This window comes from Coregonus clupeaformis, chromosome 21 (genome assembly GCF_020615455.1).
Source record: "Coregonus clupeaformis isolate EN_2021a chromosome 21, ASM2061545v1, whole genome shotgun sequence".
NCBI lineage: Eukaryota > Metazoa > Chordata > Actinopteri > Salmoniformes > Salmonidae > Coregonus > Coregonus clupeaformis.
In genome coordinates this window covers 48,130,414-48,145,174 of record NC_059212.1, presented here as the reverse complement: position 1 = coordinate 48,145,174, position 14,761 = coordinate 48,130,414, and the positions used below count along the sequence as shown (strand labels likewise).

The window sequence follows — 14,761 nt, the reverse complement described above, 5'->3', positions numbered from 1 at the left end:
TGTCCCAATTTGACTTCCCGAACGCTTCGGAGCAGGTTTTCATCAAGGATCTCTGTACTTTGCTCCGTTCTTTCCCTCGATCCTGACTAGTCTCCCAGTCCCTGCTGCTGAAAAACATCCCCACAGCATGACGCTGCCACCACCATGTTTCACCGTAGGGATGGTGTTGGCCAGGTGATGAGCGGTGCCTGGTTTCCTCCAGACGTGACGCTTGGCATCCAGGCCAAAGAGGTCAATCTTGATTTCAACAGAACTTAGAATCTTGTTTCTCATGGTCTGAGAGTACTTTAGGTGCCTTTTGGAAAACTCCAAACGGGCTGTCATGTGCCTTTTACTGAGGAGTGGCTTCCGTCTGGCCACTCTACTGTAAAGACCTGATTGGTGGAGTGCTGCAGAGATGGTTGTCCTTCTGGAAGGTTCTGCCATCTCCACAGAGGAACTCTGGAGCTCTGTCAGAGTGACCATTGGTTTCTTGGTCACCTCCCTGACCTAGGCCCTTCTCCGCCGATTGCTCAGTTTGGCCGGGCTGCCAGCTCTAGGAAGAGTCTTGGTGGTTCCAAACTTCTTCCATTTAAGAATGATGGAGGCCACTGTGTTCATGGGGACCTTCAATGCTGCAGACATTTTTTGGTACCCTTCCCCAGATCTGTACCTCAACACAATCCTGTCTCTGATATTTACAGACAATTCCTTCGACCTCATGACTTGGTTTTTGCTCTGACATGCACTGTCAACTGTGGGACCTTATATAGACAGGTGTGTGCCTTTCCAAATCATGTCCAATCAATTGAATTTACCACAGGTGGACTCCAATCAAGTTATAGAAGCATCTCAAGGATGATCAATGGAAACAGGATGCACCAGAGCTACATTTCGAGTCTCATAGCAAATGGTCTGAATACATGTGTATAAGTTATTTCTGTTTTTAATTTTTTTAAATAAATATGCAAAAAAAATCTAAAAACCTTTTTTCGCTTTGTCATTATGGGGTATTGTGTGTAGATTGATGAGGGGAAAAAAAATAATTTAATCGATTTTAGAATAAGGCTGTAACGTACAACAAAATGTGCGAAAAGTGAAGAGGTCTCTATGCACGTATACAGAAATAACAGGTCTTACCTAACAGAGGTGGGAAACAGCTCCTGAACATAGACGTTGCATATGGATCCAGCGTTGTTCATGAAAAACCTCCCAGCAGCTGCAAGAGCAGTGATAGCAACGGCGTTGTCTGAAGTAGAGTTAACGTACTGTTCATCAGCATGAAGTAGAGTTAACGTACTGTTCATCAGCATGAAGTAGAGTTAACGTACTGTTCATCAACATGAAGTAGAGTTAACGTACTGTTCATCAACATGAAGTAGAGTTAACGTACTGTTCATCAACATGTTTCTGTTGTCTGAAGTAGAGTTAACGTACTGTTCATCAACATGAAGTAGAGTTAACGTACTGTTCATCAACATGAAGTAGAGTTAACGTACTGTTCATCAACATGAAGTAGAGTTAACGTACTGTTCATCAACATGAAGTAGAGTTAACGTACTGTTCATCAACATGAAGTAGAGTTAACGTACTGTACATCAACATGAAGTAGAGTTAACGTACTGTTCATCAACATGAAGTAGAGTTAACGTACTGTTCATCAACATGAAGTAGAGTTAACGTACTGTTCATCAACATGAAGTAGAGTTAACGTACTGTTCATCAACATGAAGTAGAGTTAACGTACTGTTCATCAACATGAAGTAGAGTTAACGTACTGTTCATCAACATGAAGTAGAGTTAACGTACTGTTCATCAACATGAAGTAGAGTTAACGTACTGTTCATCAACATGAAGTAGAGTTAACGTACTGTACATCAACATGAAGTAGAGTTAACGTACTGTTCATCAACATGAAGTAGAGTTAACGTACTGTTCATCAGCATGAAGTAGAGTTAACGTACTGTTCTTTAGCATGAAGTAGAGTTAACGTACTGTTCATCAGCATGAAGTAGAGTTAACGTACTGTTCATCAACATGAAGTAGAGTTAACGTACTGTTCATCAACATGAAGTAGAGTTAACGTACTGTTCATCAACATGAAGTAGAGTTAACGTACTGTTCATCAACATGAAGTAGAGTTAACGTACTGTTCATCAACATGAAGTAGAGTTAACGTACTGTTCATCAACATGAAGTAGAGTTAACGTACTGTTCATCAACATGAAGTAGAGTTAACGTACTGTTCATCAACATGAAGTAGAGTTAACGTACTGTTCATCAACATGAAGTAGAGTTAACGTACTGTTCATCAACATGAAGTAGAGTTAACGTACTGTTCATCAACATGAAGTAGAGTTAACGTACTGTTCATCAACATGAAGTAGAGTTAACGTACTGTTCATCAACATGAAGTAGAGTTAACGTACTGTTCATCAACATGAAGTAGAGTTAACGTACTGTTCATCAACATGAAGTAGAGTTAACGTACTGTTCATCAACATGAAGTAGAGTTAACGTACTGTTCATCAACATGAAGTAGAGTTAACGTACTGTTCATCAACATGAAGTAGAGTTAACGTACTGTTCATCAACATGAAGTAGAGTTAACGTACTGTTCATCAACATGAAGTAGAGTTAACGTACTGTTCATCAACATGAAGTAGAGTTAACGTACTGTACATCAACATGAAGTAGAGTTAACGTACTGTTCATCAACATGAAGTAGAGTTAACGTACTGTTCATCAGCATGAAGTAGAGTTAACGTACTGTTCATCAGCATGAAGTAGAGTTAACGTACTGTTCATCAACATGAAGTAGAGTTAACGTACTGTTCATCAACATGAAGTAGAGTTAACGTACTGTTCATCAACATGAAGTAGAGTTAACGTACTGTTCATCAACATGAAGTAGAGTTAACGTACTGTTCATCAACATGAAGTAGAGTTAACGTACTGTTCATCAACATGAAGTAGAGTTAACGTACTGTTCATCAACATGAAGTAGAGTTAACGTACTGTTCATCAACATGAAGTAGAGTTAACGTACTGTTCATCAACATGAAGTAGAGTTAACGTACTGTTCATCAACATGAAGTAGAGTTAACGTACTGTTCATCAACATGAAGTAGAGTTAACGTACTGTTCATCAACATGAAGTAGAGTTAACGTACTGTTCATCAACATGAAGTAGAGTTAACGTACTGTTCATCAACATGAAGTAGAGTTAACGTACTGTTCATCAACATGAAGTAGAGTTAACGTACTGTTCATCAACATGAAGTAGAGTTAACGTACTGTTCATCAACATGAAGTAGAGTTAACGTACTGTTCATCAACATGAAGTAGAGTTAACGTACTGTTCATCAACATGAAGTAGAGTTAACGTACTGTTCATCAACATGAAGTAGAGTTAACGTACTGTTCATCAACATGAAGTAGAGTTAACGTACTGTTCATCAACATGAAGTAGAGTTAACGTACTGTTCATCAACATGAAGTAGAGTTAACGTACTGTTCATCAACATGAAGTAGAGTTAACGTACTGTTCATCAACATGAAGTAGAGTTAACGTACTGTTCATCAACATGAAGTAGAGTTAACGTACTGTTCATCAACATGAAGTAGAGTTAACGTACTGTTCATCAACATGAAGTAGAGTTAACGTACTGTTCATCAACATTTGTCTGAAGTAGAGTTAACGTACTGTTCATCAACATGAAGTAGAGTTAACGTACTGTTCATCAACATGAAGTAGAGTTAACGTACTGTTCATCAACATGAAGTAGAGTTAACGTACTGTTCATCAACATGAAGTAGAGTTAACGTACTGTTCATCAACATGAAGTAGAGTTAACGTACTGTTCATCAACATGAAGTAGAGTTAACGTACTGTTCATCAACATGAAGTAGAGTTAACGTACTGTTCATCAACATGAAGTAGAGTTAACGTACTGTACATCAACATGTTTCTGTTGTCTGAAGTAGAGTTAACGTACTGTTCATCAACATGAAGTAGAGTTAACGTACTGTTCATCAACATGAAGTAGAGTTAACGTACTGTTCATCAACATGAAGTAGAGTTAACGTACTGTTCATCAACATGAAGTAGAGTTAACGTACTGTTCATCAACATGAAGTAGAGTTAACGTACTGTACATCAACATGTTTCTGTTGTCTGAAGTAGAGTTAACGTACTGTACATCAACATGAAGTAGAGTTAACGTACTGTTCATCAACATGAAGTAGAGTTAACGTACTGTTCATCAACATGAAGTAGAGTTAACGTACTGTTCATCAACATGAAGTAGAGTTAACGTACTGTTCATCAACATGAAATAGAGTTAACGTACTGTTCATCAACATGAAGTAGAGTTAACGTACTGTTCATCAACATGAAGTAGAGTTAACGTACTGTTCATCAACATGAAGTAGAGTTAACGTACTGTACATCAACATGTTTCTGTTGTCTGAAGTAGAGTTAACGTACTGTTCATCAACATGAAGTAGAGTTAACGTACTGTTCATCAACATGAAGTAGAGTTAACGTACTGTTCATCAACATGAAGTAGAGTTAACGTACTGTTCATCAACATGAAGTAGAGTTAACGTACTGTTCATCAACATGAAGTAGAGTTAACGTACTGTTCATCAACATGAAGTAGAGTTAACGTACTGTTCATCAACATGAAGTAGAGTTAACGTACTGTTCATCAACATGAAGTAGAGTTAACGTACTGTTCATCAACATGAAGTAGAGTTAACGTACTGTTCATCAACATGAAGTAGAGTTAACGTACTGTTCATCAACATGAAGTAGAGTTAACGTACTGTTCATCAACATGAAGTAGAGTTAACGTACTGTTCATCAACATGAAGTAGAGTTAACGTACTGTTCATCAACATGAAGTAGAGTTAACGTACTGTTCATCAACATGAAGTAGAGTTAACGTACTGTACATCAACATGAAGTAGAGTTAACGTACTGTACATCAACATGAAGTAGAGTTAACGTACTGTTCATCAACATGAAGTAGAGTTAACGTACTGTTCATCAACATGAAGTAGAGTTAACGTACTGTTCATCAACATGAAGTAGAGTTAACGTACTGTTCATCAGCATGAAGTAGAGTTAACGTACTGTACATCAACATGAAGTAGAGTTAACGTACTGTTCATCAACATGAAGTAGAGTTAACGTACTGTTCATCAACATGAAGTAGCGTTAACGTACTGTTCATCAACATGAAGTAGAGTTAACGTACTGTTCATCAACATGAAGTAGAGTTAACGTACTGTTCATCAACATGAAGTAGAGTTAACGTACTGTTCATCAACATGAAGTAGAGTTAACGTACTGTACATCAACATGTTTCTGTTGTCTGAAGTAGAGTTAACGTACTGTTCATCAACATGAAGTAGAGTTAACGTACTGTTCATCAACATGAAGTAGAGTTAACGTACTGTTCATCAACATGAAGTAGAGTTAACGTACTGTTCATCAACATGAAGTAGAGTTAACGTACTGTTCATCAACATGAAGTAGAGTTAACGTACTGTTCATCAACATGTTTCTGTTGTCTGAAGTAGAGTTAACGTACTGTTCATCAACATGAAGTAGAGTTAACGTACTGTTCATCAACATGAAGTAGAGTTAACGTACTGTTCATCAACATGAAGTAGAGTTAACGTACTGTTCATCAACATGTTTCTGTTGTCTGAAGTAGAGTTAACGTACTGTTCATCAACATGTTTCTGTTGTCTGAAGTAGAGTTAACGTACTGTTCATCAACATGAAGTAGAGTTAACGTACTGTACATCAACATGAAGTAGAGTTAACGTACTGTTCATCAACATGAAGTAGAGTTAACGTACTGTTCATCAACATGAAGTAGAGTTAACGTACTGTTCATCAACATGAAGTAGAGTTAACGTACTGTTCATCAACATGAAGTAGAGTTAACGTACTGTTCATCAACATGAAGTAGAGTTAACGTACTATACATCAACATGTTTCTGTTGTCTGAAGTAGAGTTAACGTACTGTTCATCAACATGAAGTAGAGTTAACGTACTGTTCATCAACATGAAGTAGAGTTAACGTACTGTTCATCAACATGAAGTAGAGTTAACGTACTGTTCATCAACATGAAGTAGAGTTAACGTACTGTTCATCAACATGAAGTAGAGTTAACGTACTGTTCATCAACATGTTTCTGTTGTCTGAAGTAGAGTTAACGTACTGTTCATCAACATGAAGTAGAGTTAACGTACTGTTCATCAACATGAAGTAGAGTTAACGTACTGTTCATCAACATGAAGTAGAGTTAACGTACTGTTCATCAACATGTTTCTGTTGTCTGAAGTAGCGTTAACGTACTGTTCATCAACATGTTTCTGTTGTCTGAAGTAGCGTTAACGTACTGTTCATCAACATGTTTCTGTTGTCTGAAGTAGAGTTAACGTACTGTACATCAACATGTTTCTGTTGTCTGAAGTAGAGTTAACGTACTGTACATCAACATGTTTCTGTTGTCTGAAGTAGAGTTAACTGTACTGTTCATCAACATGTTTCTGTTGTCTGAAGTAGAGTTAACGTACTGTTCATCAACATGAAGTAGAGTTAACGTACTGTTCATCAACATGAAGTAGAGTTAACGTACTGTTCATCAACATGAAGTAGAGTTAACGTACTGTTCATCAACATGAAGTAGAGTTAACGTACTGTACATCAACATGTTTCTGTTGTCTGAAGTAGAGTTAACGTACTGTTCATCAACATGAAGTAGAGTTAACGTACTGTTCATCAACATGAAGTAGAGTTAACGTACTGTTCATCAACATGAAGTAGAGTTAACGTACTGTTCATCAACATGAAGTAGAGTTAACGTACTGTTCATCAACATGAAGTAGAGTTAACGTACTGTTCATCAACATGAAGTAGAGTTAACGTACTGTACATCAACATGTTTCTGTTGTCTGAAGTAGAGTTAACGTACTGTACATCAACATGAAGTAGAGTTAACGTACTGTTCATCAACATGAAGTAGAGTTAACGTACTGTTCATCAACATGAAGTAGAGTTAACGTACTGTTCATCAACATGAAGTAGAGTTAACGTACTGTTCATCAACATGAAATAGAGTTAACGTACTGTTCATCAACATGAAGTAGAGTTAACGTACTGTTCATCAACATGAAGTAGAGTTAACGTACTGTTCATCAACATGAAGTAGAGTTAACGTACTGTACATCAACATGTTTCTGTTGTCTGAAGTAGAGTTAACGTACTGTTCATCAACATGAAGTAGAGTTAACGTACTGTTCATCAACATGAAGTAGAGTTAACGTACTGTTCATCAACATGAAGTAGAGTTAACGTACTGTTCATCAACATGAAGTAGAGTTAACGTACTGTTCATCAACATGAAGTAGAGTTAACGTACTGTTCATCAACATGAAGTAGAGTTAACGTACTGTTCATCAACATGAAGTAGAGTTAACGTACTGTTCATCAACATGAAGTAGAGTTAACGTACTGTTCATCAACATGAAGTAGAGTTAACGTACTGTTCATCAACATGAAGTAGAGTTAACGTACTGTTCATCAACATGAAGTAGAGTTAACGTACTGTTCATCAACATGAAGTAGAGTTAACGTACTGTTCATCAACATGAAGTAGAGTTAACATACTGTTCATCAACATGTTTCTGTTGTCTGAAGTAGAGTTAACGTACTGTTCATCAACATGAAGTAGTGTTAACGTACTGTTCATCAACATGAAGTAGAGTTAACGTACTGTTCATCAACATGAAGTAGAGTTAACGTACTGTTCATCAACATGAAGTAGAGTTAACGTACTGTACATCAACATGAAGTAGAGTTAACGTACTGTACATCAACATGAAGTAGAGTTAACGTACTGTTCATCAACATGAAGTAGAGTTAACGTACTGTTCATCAACATGAAGTAGAGTTAACGTACTGTTCATCAACATGAAGTAGAGTTAACGTACTGTTCATCAGCATGAAGTAGAGTTAACGTACTGTACATCAACATGAAGTAGAGTTAACGTACTGTTCATCAACATGAAGTAGAGTTAACGTACTGTTCATCAACATGAAGTAGCGTTAACGTACTGTTCATCAACATGAAGTAGAGTTAACGTACTGTTCATCAACATGAAGTAGAGTTAACGTACTGTTCATCAACATGAAGTAGAGTTAACGTACTGTTCATCAACATGAAGTAGAGTTAACGTACTGTACATCAACATGTTTCTGTTGTCTGAAGTAGAGTTAACGTACTGTTCATCAACATGAAGTAGAGTTAACGTACTGTTCATCAACATGAAGTAGAGTTAACGTACTGTTCATCAACATGAAGTAGAGTTAACGTACTGTTCATCAACATGAAGTAGAGTTAACGTACTGTTCATCAACATGAAGTAGAGTTAACGTACTGTTCATCAACATGTTTCTGTTGTCTGAAGTAGAGTTAACGTACTGTTCATCAACATGAAGTAGAGTTAACGTACTGTTCATCAACATGAAGTAGAGTTAACGTACTGTTCATCAACATGAAGTAGAGTTAACGTACTGTTCATCAACATGTTTCTGTTGTCTGAAGTAGAGTTAACGTACTGTTCATCAACATGAAGTAGAGTTAACGTACTGTTCATCAACATGAAGTAGAGTTAACGTACTGTTCATCAACATGAAGTAGAGTTAACGTACTGTACATCAACATGTTTCTGTTGTCTGAAGTAGAGTTAACGTACTGTTCATCAACATGAAGTAGAGTTAACGTACTGTTCATCAACATGAAGTAGAGTTAACGTACTGTTCATCAACATGAAGTAGAGTTAACGTACTGTTCATCAACATGAAGTAGAGTTAACGTACTGTTCATCAACATGAAGTAGAGTTAACGTACTGTTCATCAACATGAAGTAGAGTTAACGTACTGTTCATCAACATGAAGTAGAGTTAACGTACTGTTCATCAACATGAAGTAGAGTTAACGTACTGTTCATCAACATGAAGTAGAGTTAACATACTGTTCATCAACATGTTTCTGTTGTCTGAAGTAGAGTTAACGTACTGTTCATCAACATGAAGTAGAGTTAACGTACTGTTCATCAACATGAAGTAGAGTTAACGTACTGTTCATCAACATGAAGTAGAGTTAACGTACTGTTCATCAACATGAAGTAGAGTTAACGTACTGTACATCAACATGAAGTAGAGTTAACGTACTGTACATCAACATGAAGTAGAGTTAACGTACTGTTCATCAACATGAAGTAGAGTTAACGTACTGTTCATCAACATGAAGTAGAGTTAACGTACTGTTCATCAACATGAAGTAGAGTTAACGTACTGTTCATCAGCATGAAGTAGAGTTAACGTACTGTACATCAACATGAAGTAGAGTTAACGTACTGTTCATCAACATGAAGTAGAGTTAACGTACTGTTCATCAACATGAAGTAGCGTTAACGTACTGTTCATCAACATGAAGTAGAGTTAACGTACTGTTCATCAACATGAAGTAGAGTTAACGTACTGTTCATCAACATGAAGTAGAGTTAACGTACTGTTCATCAACATGAAGTAGAGTTAACGTACTGTACATCAACATGTTTCTGTTGTCTGAAGTAGAGTTAACGTACTGTTCATCAACATGAAGTAGAGTTAACGTACTGTTCATCAACATGAAGTAGAGTTAACGTACTGTTCATCAACATGAAGTAGAGTTAACGTACTGTTCATCAACATGAAGTAGAGTTAACGTACTGTTCATCAACATGAAGTAGAGTTAACGTACTGTTCATCAACATGTTTCTGTTTCTGAAGTAGAGTTAACGTACTGTTCATCAACATGAAGTAGAGTTAACGTACTGTTCATCAACATGAAGTAGAGTTAACGTACTGTTCATCAACATGAAGTAGAGTTAACGTACTGTTCATCAACATGTTTCTGTTGTCTGAAGTAGAGTTAACGTACTGTTCATCAACATGTTTCTGTTGTCTGAAGTAGAGTTAACGTACTGTTCATCAACATGAAGTAGAGTTAACGTACTGTACATCAACATGAAGTAGAGTTAACGTACTGTTCATCAACATGAAGTAGAGTTAACGTACTGTTCATCAACATGAAGTAGAGTTAACGTACTGTTCATCAACATGAAGTAGAGTTAACGTACTGTTCATCAACATGAAGTAGAGTTAACGTACTGTTCATCAACATGAAGTAGAGTTAACGTACTATACATCAACATGTTTCTGTTGTCTGAAGTAGAGTTAACGTACTGTTCATCAACATGAAGTAGAGTTAACGTACTGTTCATCAACATGAAGTAGAGTTAACGTACTGTTCATCAACATGAAGTAGAGTTAACGTACTGTTCATCAACATGAAGTAGAGTTAACGTACTGTTCATCAACATGAAGTAGAGTTAACGTACTGTTCATCAACATGTTTCTGTTGTCTGAAGTAGAGTTAACGTACTGTTCATCAACATGAAGTAGAGTTAACGTACTGTTCATCAACATGAAGTAGAGTTAACGTACTGTTCATCAACATGAAGTAGAGTTAACGTACTGTTCATCAACATGTTTCTGTTGTCTGAAGTAGAGTTAACGTACTGTTCATCAACATGTTTCTGTTGTCTGAAGTAGCGTTAACGTACTGTTCATCAACATGTTTCTGTTGTCTGAAGTAGCGTTAACGTACTGTTCATCAACATGTTTCTGTTGTCTGAAGTAGAGTTAACGTACTCAACATCAACATGTTTCTGTTGTCTGAAGTAGAGTTAACGTACTGTACATCAACATGTTTCTGTTGTCTGAAGTAGAGTTAACTGTAAAGTTCATCAACATGTTTCTGTTGTCTGAAGTAGAGTTAACGTACTGCTCATCAACATGAAGTAGAGTTAACGTACTGTTCATCAACATGAAGTAGAGTTAACGTACTGTTCATCAACATGAAGTAGAGTTAACGTACTGTTCATCAACATGAAGTAGAGTTAACGTACTGTTCATCAACATGAAGTAGAGTTAACGTACTGTTCATCAACATGAAGTACAGTTAACGTACTGTACATCAACATGTTTCTGTTGTCTGAAGTAGAGTTAACGTACTGTTCATCAACATGAAGTAGAGTTAACGTACTGTTCATCAACATGAAGTAGAGTTAACGTACTGTTCATCAACATGAAGTAGAGTTAACGTACTGTTCATCAACATGAAGTAGAGTTAACGTACTGTTCATCAACATGAAGTAGAGTTAACGTACTGTACATCAACATGTTTCTGTTGTCTGAAGTAGAGTTAACGTACTGTACATCAACATGAAGTAGAGTTAACGTACTGTTCATCAACATGAAGTAGAGTTAACGTACTGTTCATCAACATGAAGTAGAGTTAACGTACTGTTCATCAACATGAAGTAGAGTTAACGTACTGTTCATCAACATGAAATAGAGTTAACGTACTGTTCATCAACATGAAGTAGAGTTAACGTACTGTTCATCAACATGAAGTAGAGTTAACGTACTGTTCATCAACATGAAGTAGAGTTAACGTACTGTACATCAACATGTTTCTGTTGTCTGAAGTAGAGTTAACGTACTGTTCATCAACATGAAGTAGAGTTAACGTACTGTTCATCAACATGAAGTAGAGTTAACGTACTGTTCATCAACATGAAGTAGAGTTAACGTACTGTTCATCAACATGAAGTAGAGTTAACGTACTGTTCATCAACATGAAGTAGAGTTAACGTACTGTTCATCAACATGAAGTAGAGTTAACGTACTGTTCATCAACATGAAGTAGAGTTAACGTACTGTTCATCAACATGAAGTAGAGTTAACGTACTGTTCATCAACATGAAGTAGAGTTAACGTACTGTTCATCAACATGAAGTAGAGTTAACGTACTGTTCATCAACATGAAGTAGAGTTAACGTACTGTTCATCAACATGAAGTAGAGTTAACATACTGTTCATCAACATGTTTCTGTTGTCTGAAGTAGAGTTAACGTACTGTTCATCAACATGAAGTAGAGTTAACGTACTGTTCATCAACATGAAGTAGAGTTAACGTACTGTTCATCAACATGAAGTAGAGTTAACGTACTGTTCATCAACATGAAGTAGAGTTAACGTACTGTACATCAACATGAAGTAGAGTTAACGTACTGTACATCAACATGAAGTAGAGTTAACGTACTGTTCATCAACATGAAGTAGAGTTAACGTACTGTTCATCAACATGAAGTAGAGTTAACTTACTGTTCATCAACATGAAGTAGAGTTAACGTACTGTTCATCAGCATGAAGTAGAGTTAACGTACTGTACATCAACATGAAGTAGAGTTAACGTACTGTTCATCAACATGAAGTAGAGTTAACGTACTGTTCATCAACATGAAGTAGCGTTAACGTACTGTTCATCAACATGAAGTAGAGTTAACGTACTGTTCATCAACATGAAGTAGAGTTAACGTACTGTTCATCAACATGAAGTAGAGTTAACGTACTGTTCATCAACATGAAGTAGAGTTAACGTACTGTACATCAACATGTTTCTGTTGTCTGAAGTAGAGTTAACGTACTGTTCATCAACATGAAGTAGAGTTAACGTACTGTTCATCAACATGAAGTAGAGTTAACGTACTGTTCATCAACATGAAGTAGAGTTAACGTACTGTTCATCAACATGAAGTAGAGTTAACGTACTGTTCATCAACATGAAGTAGAGTTAACGTACTGTTCATCAACATGTTTCTGTTGTCTGAAGTAGAGTTAACGTACTGTTCATCAACATGAAGTAGAGTTAACGTACTGTTCATCAACATGAAGTAGAGTTAACGTACTGTTCATCAACATGAAGTAGAGTTAACGTACTGTTCATCAACATGTTTCTGTTGTCTGAAGTAGAGTTAACGTACTGTTCATCAACATGTTTCTGTTGTCTGAAGTAGAGTTAACGTACTGTTCATCAACATGAAGTAGAGTTAACGTACTGTACATCAACATGAAGTAGAGTTAACGTACTGTTCATCAACATGAAGTAGAGTTAACGTACTGTTCATCAACATGAAGTAGAGTTAACGTACTGTTCATCAACATGAAGTAGAGTTAACGTACTGTTCATCAACATGAAGTAGAGTTAACGTACTGTTCATCAACATGAAGTAGAGTTAACGTACTATACATCAACATGTTTCTGTTGTCTGAAGTAGAGTTAACGTACTGTTCATCAACATGTTTCTGTTGTCTGAAGTAGCGTTAACGTACTGTTCATCAACATGTTTCTGTTGTCTGAAGTAGAGTTAACGTACTGTTCATCAACATGTTTCTGTTGTCTGAAGTAGCGTTAACGTACTGTACATCAACATGTTTCTGTTGTCTGAAGTAGAGTTAACGTACTGTACATCAACATGTTTCTGTTGTCTGAAGTAGAGTTAACTGTACTGTTCATCAACATGTTTCTGTTGTCTGAAGTAGAGTTAACGTACTGTTCATCAACATGAAGTAGAGTTAACGTACTGTTCATCAACATGAAGTAGAGTTAACGTACTGTTCATCAACATGAAGTAGAGTTAACGTACTGTTCATCAACATGTTTCTGTTGTCTGAAGTAGAGTTAACGTACTGTTCATCAACATGAAGTAGAGTTAACGTACTGTTCATCAACATGAAGTAGAGTTAACGTACTGTTCATCAACATGAAGTAGAGTTAACGTACTGTACATCAACATGTTTCTGTTGTCTGAAGTAGAGTTAACGTACTGTTCATCAACATGTTTCTGTTGTCTGAAGTAGAGTTAACGTACTGTACATCAACATGTTTCTGTTGTCTGAAGTAGAGTTAGACGTACATATTCTGTGTGTCATCAACATGTTTCTGTTGTCTGAAGTAGAGTTAACGTACTGTTCATCAACATGTTTCTGTTGTCTGAAGTAGAGTTAACGTACTGTTCATCAACATGTTTCTGTTGTCTGAAGTAGAGTTAACGTACAGTACATCAACATGTTTCTGTTGTCTGAAGTAGAGTTAACGTACTGTTCATCAGCATGTTTCTGTTGTCTGAAGTAGCGTTAACGTACTGTTCATCAACATGTTTCTGTTGTCTGAAGTAGAGTTAACGTACTGTACATCAACATGTTTCTGTTGTCTGAAGTAGAGTTAACTGTACTGTTCATCAACATGTTTCTGTTGTCTGAAGTAGAGTTAACGTACTGTTCATCAACATGTTTCTGTTGTCTGAAGTAGAGTTAACGTACTGTACATCAACATGTTTCTGTTGTCTGAAGTAGAGTTAACTGTACTGTTCATCAACATGTTTCTGTTGTCTGAAGTAGAGTTAACGTACTGTACATCAACATGAAGTAGAGTTAACGTACTGTTCATCAACATGAAGTAGAGTTAACGTACTGTTCATCAACATGAAGTAGAGTTAACGTACTGTTCATCAACATGAAGTAGAGTTAACGTACTGTTCATCAACATGAAGTAGAGTTAACGTACTGTTCATCAACATGAAGTAGAGTTAACGTACTGTTCATCAACATGAAGTAGAGTTAACGTACTGTACATCAACATGTTTCTGTTGTCTGAAGTAGAGTTAACGTACTGTTCATCAACATGAAGTACAGTTAACGTACTGTTCATCAACATGAAGTAGAGTTAACGTACTGTTCATCAACATGAAGTAGAGTTAACGTACTGTTCATCAACATGAAGTAGAGTTAACGTACTGTTCATCAA

At 36.5% G+C, this 14,761-nt stretch overlaps 1 protein-coding gene across 2 annotated transcripts in view; it reads right to left on the bottom strand.

Annotated features, from left to right (window-relative positions):
- The window catches only part of slc22a13a (solute carrier family 22 member 13a), a 39,507-nt gene that overhangs the window by 13,678 nt on the left and 11,068 nt on the right, over positions 1 to 14,761 (bottom strand). For both annotated transcript variants that reach the window (XM_041842412.1, XM_041842413.1), the window contains exon 8: positions 1,120 to 1,228. In XM_041842412.1, coding sequence (XP_041698346.1) covers positions 1,120 to 1,228 — 109 coding nt within the window. The remainder of the gene's footprint in view (positions 1 to 1,119; positions 1,229 to 14,761) is intronic.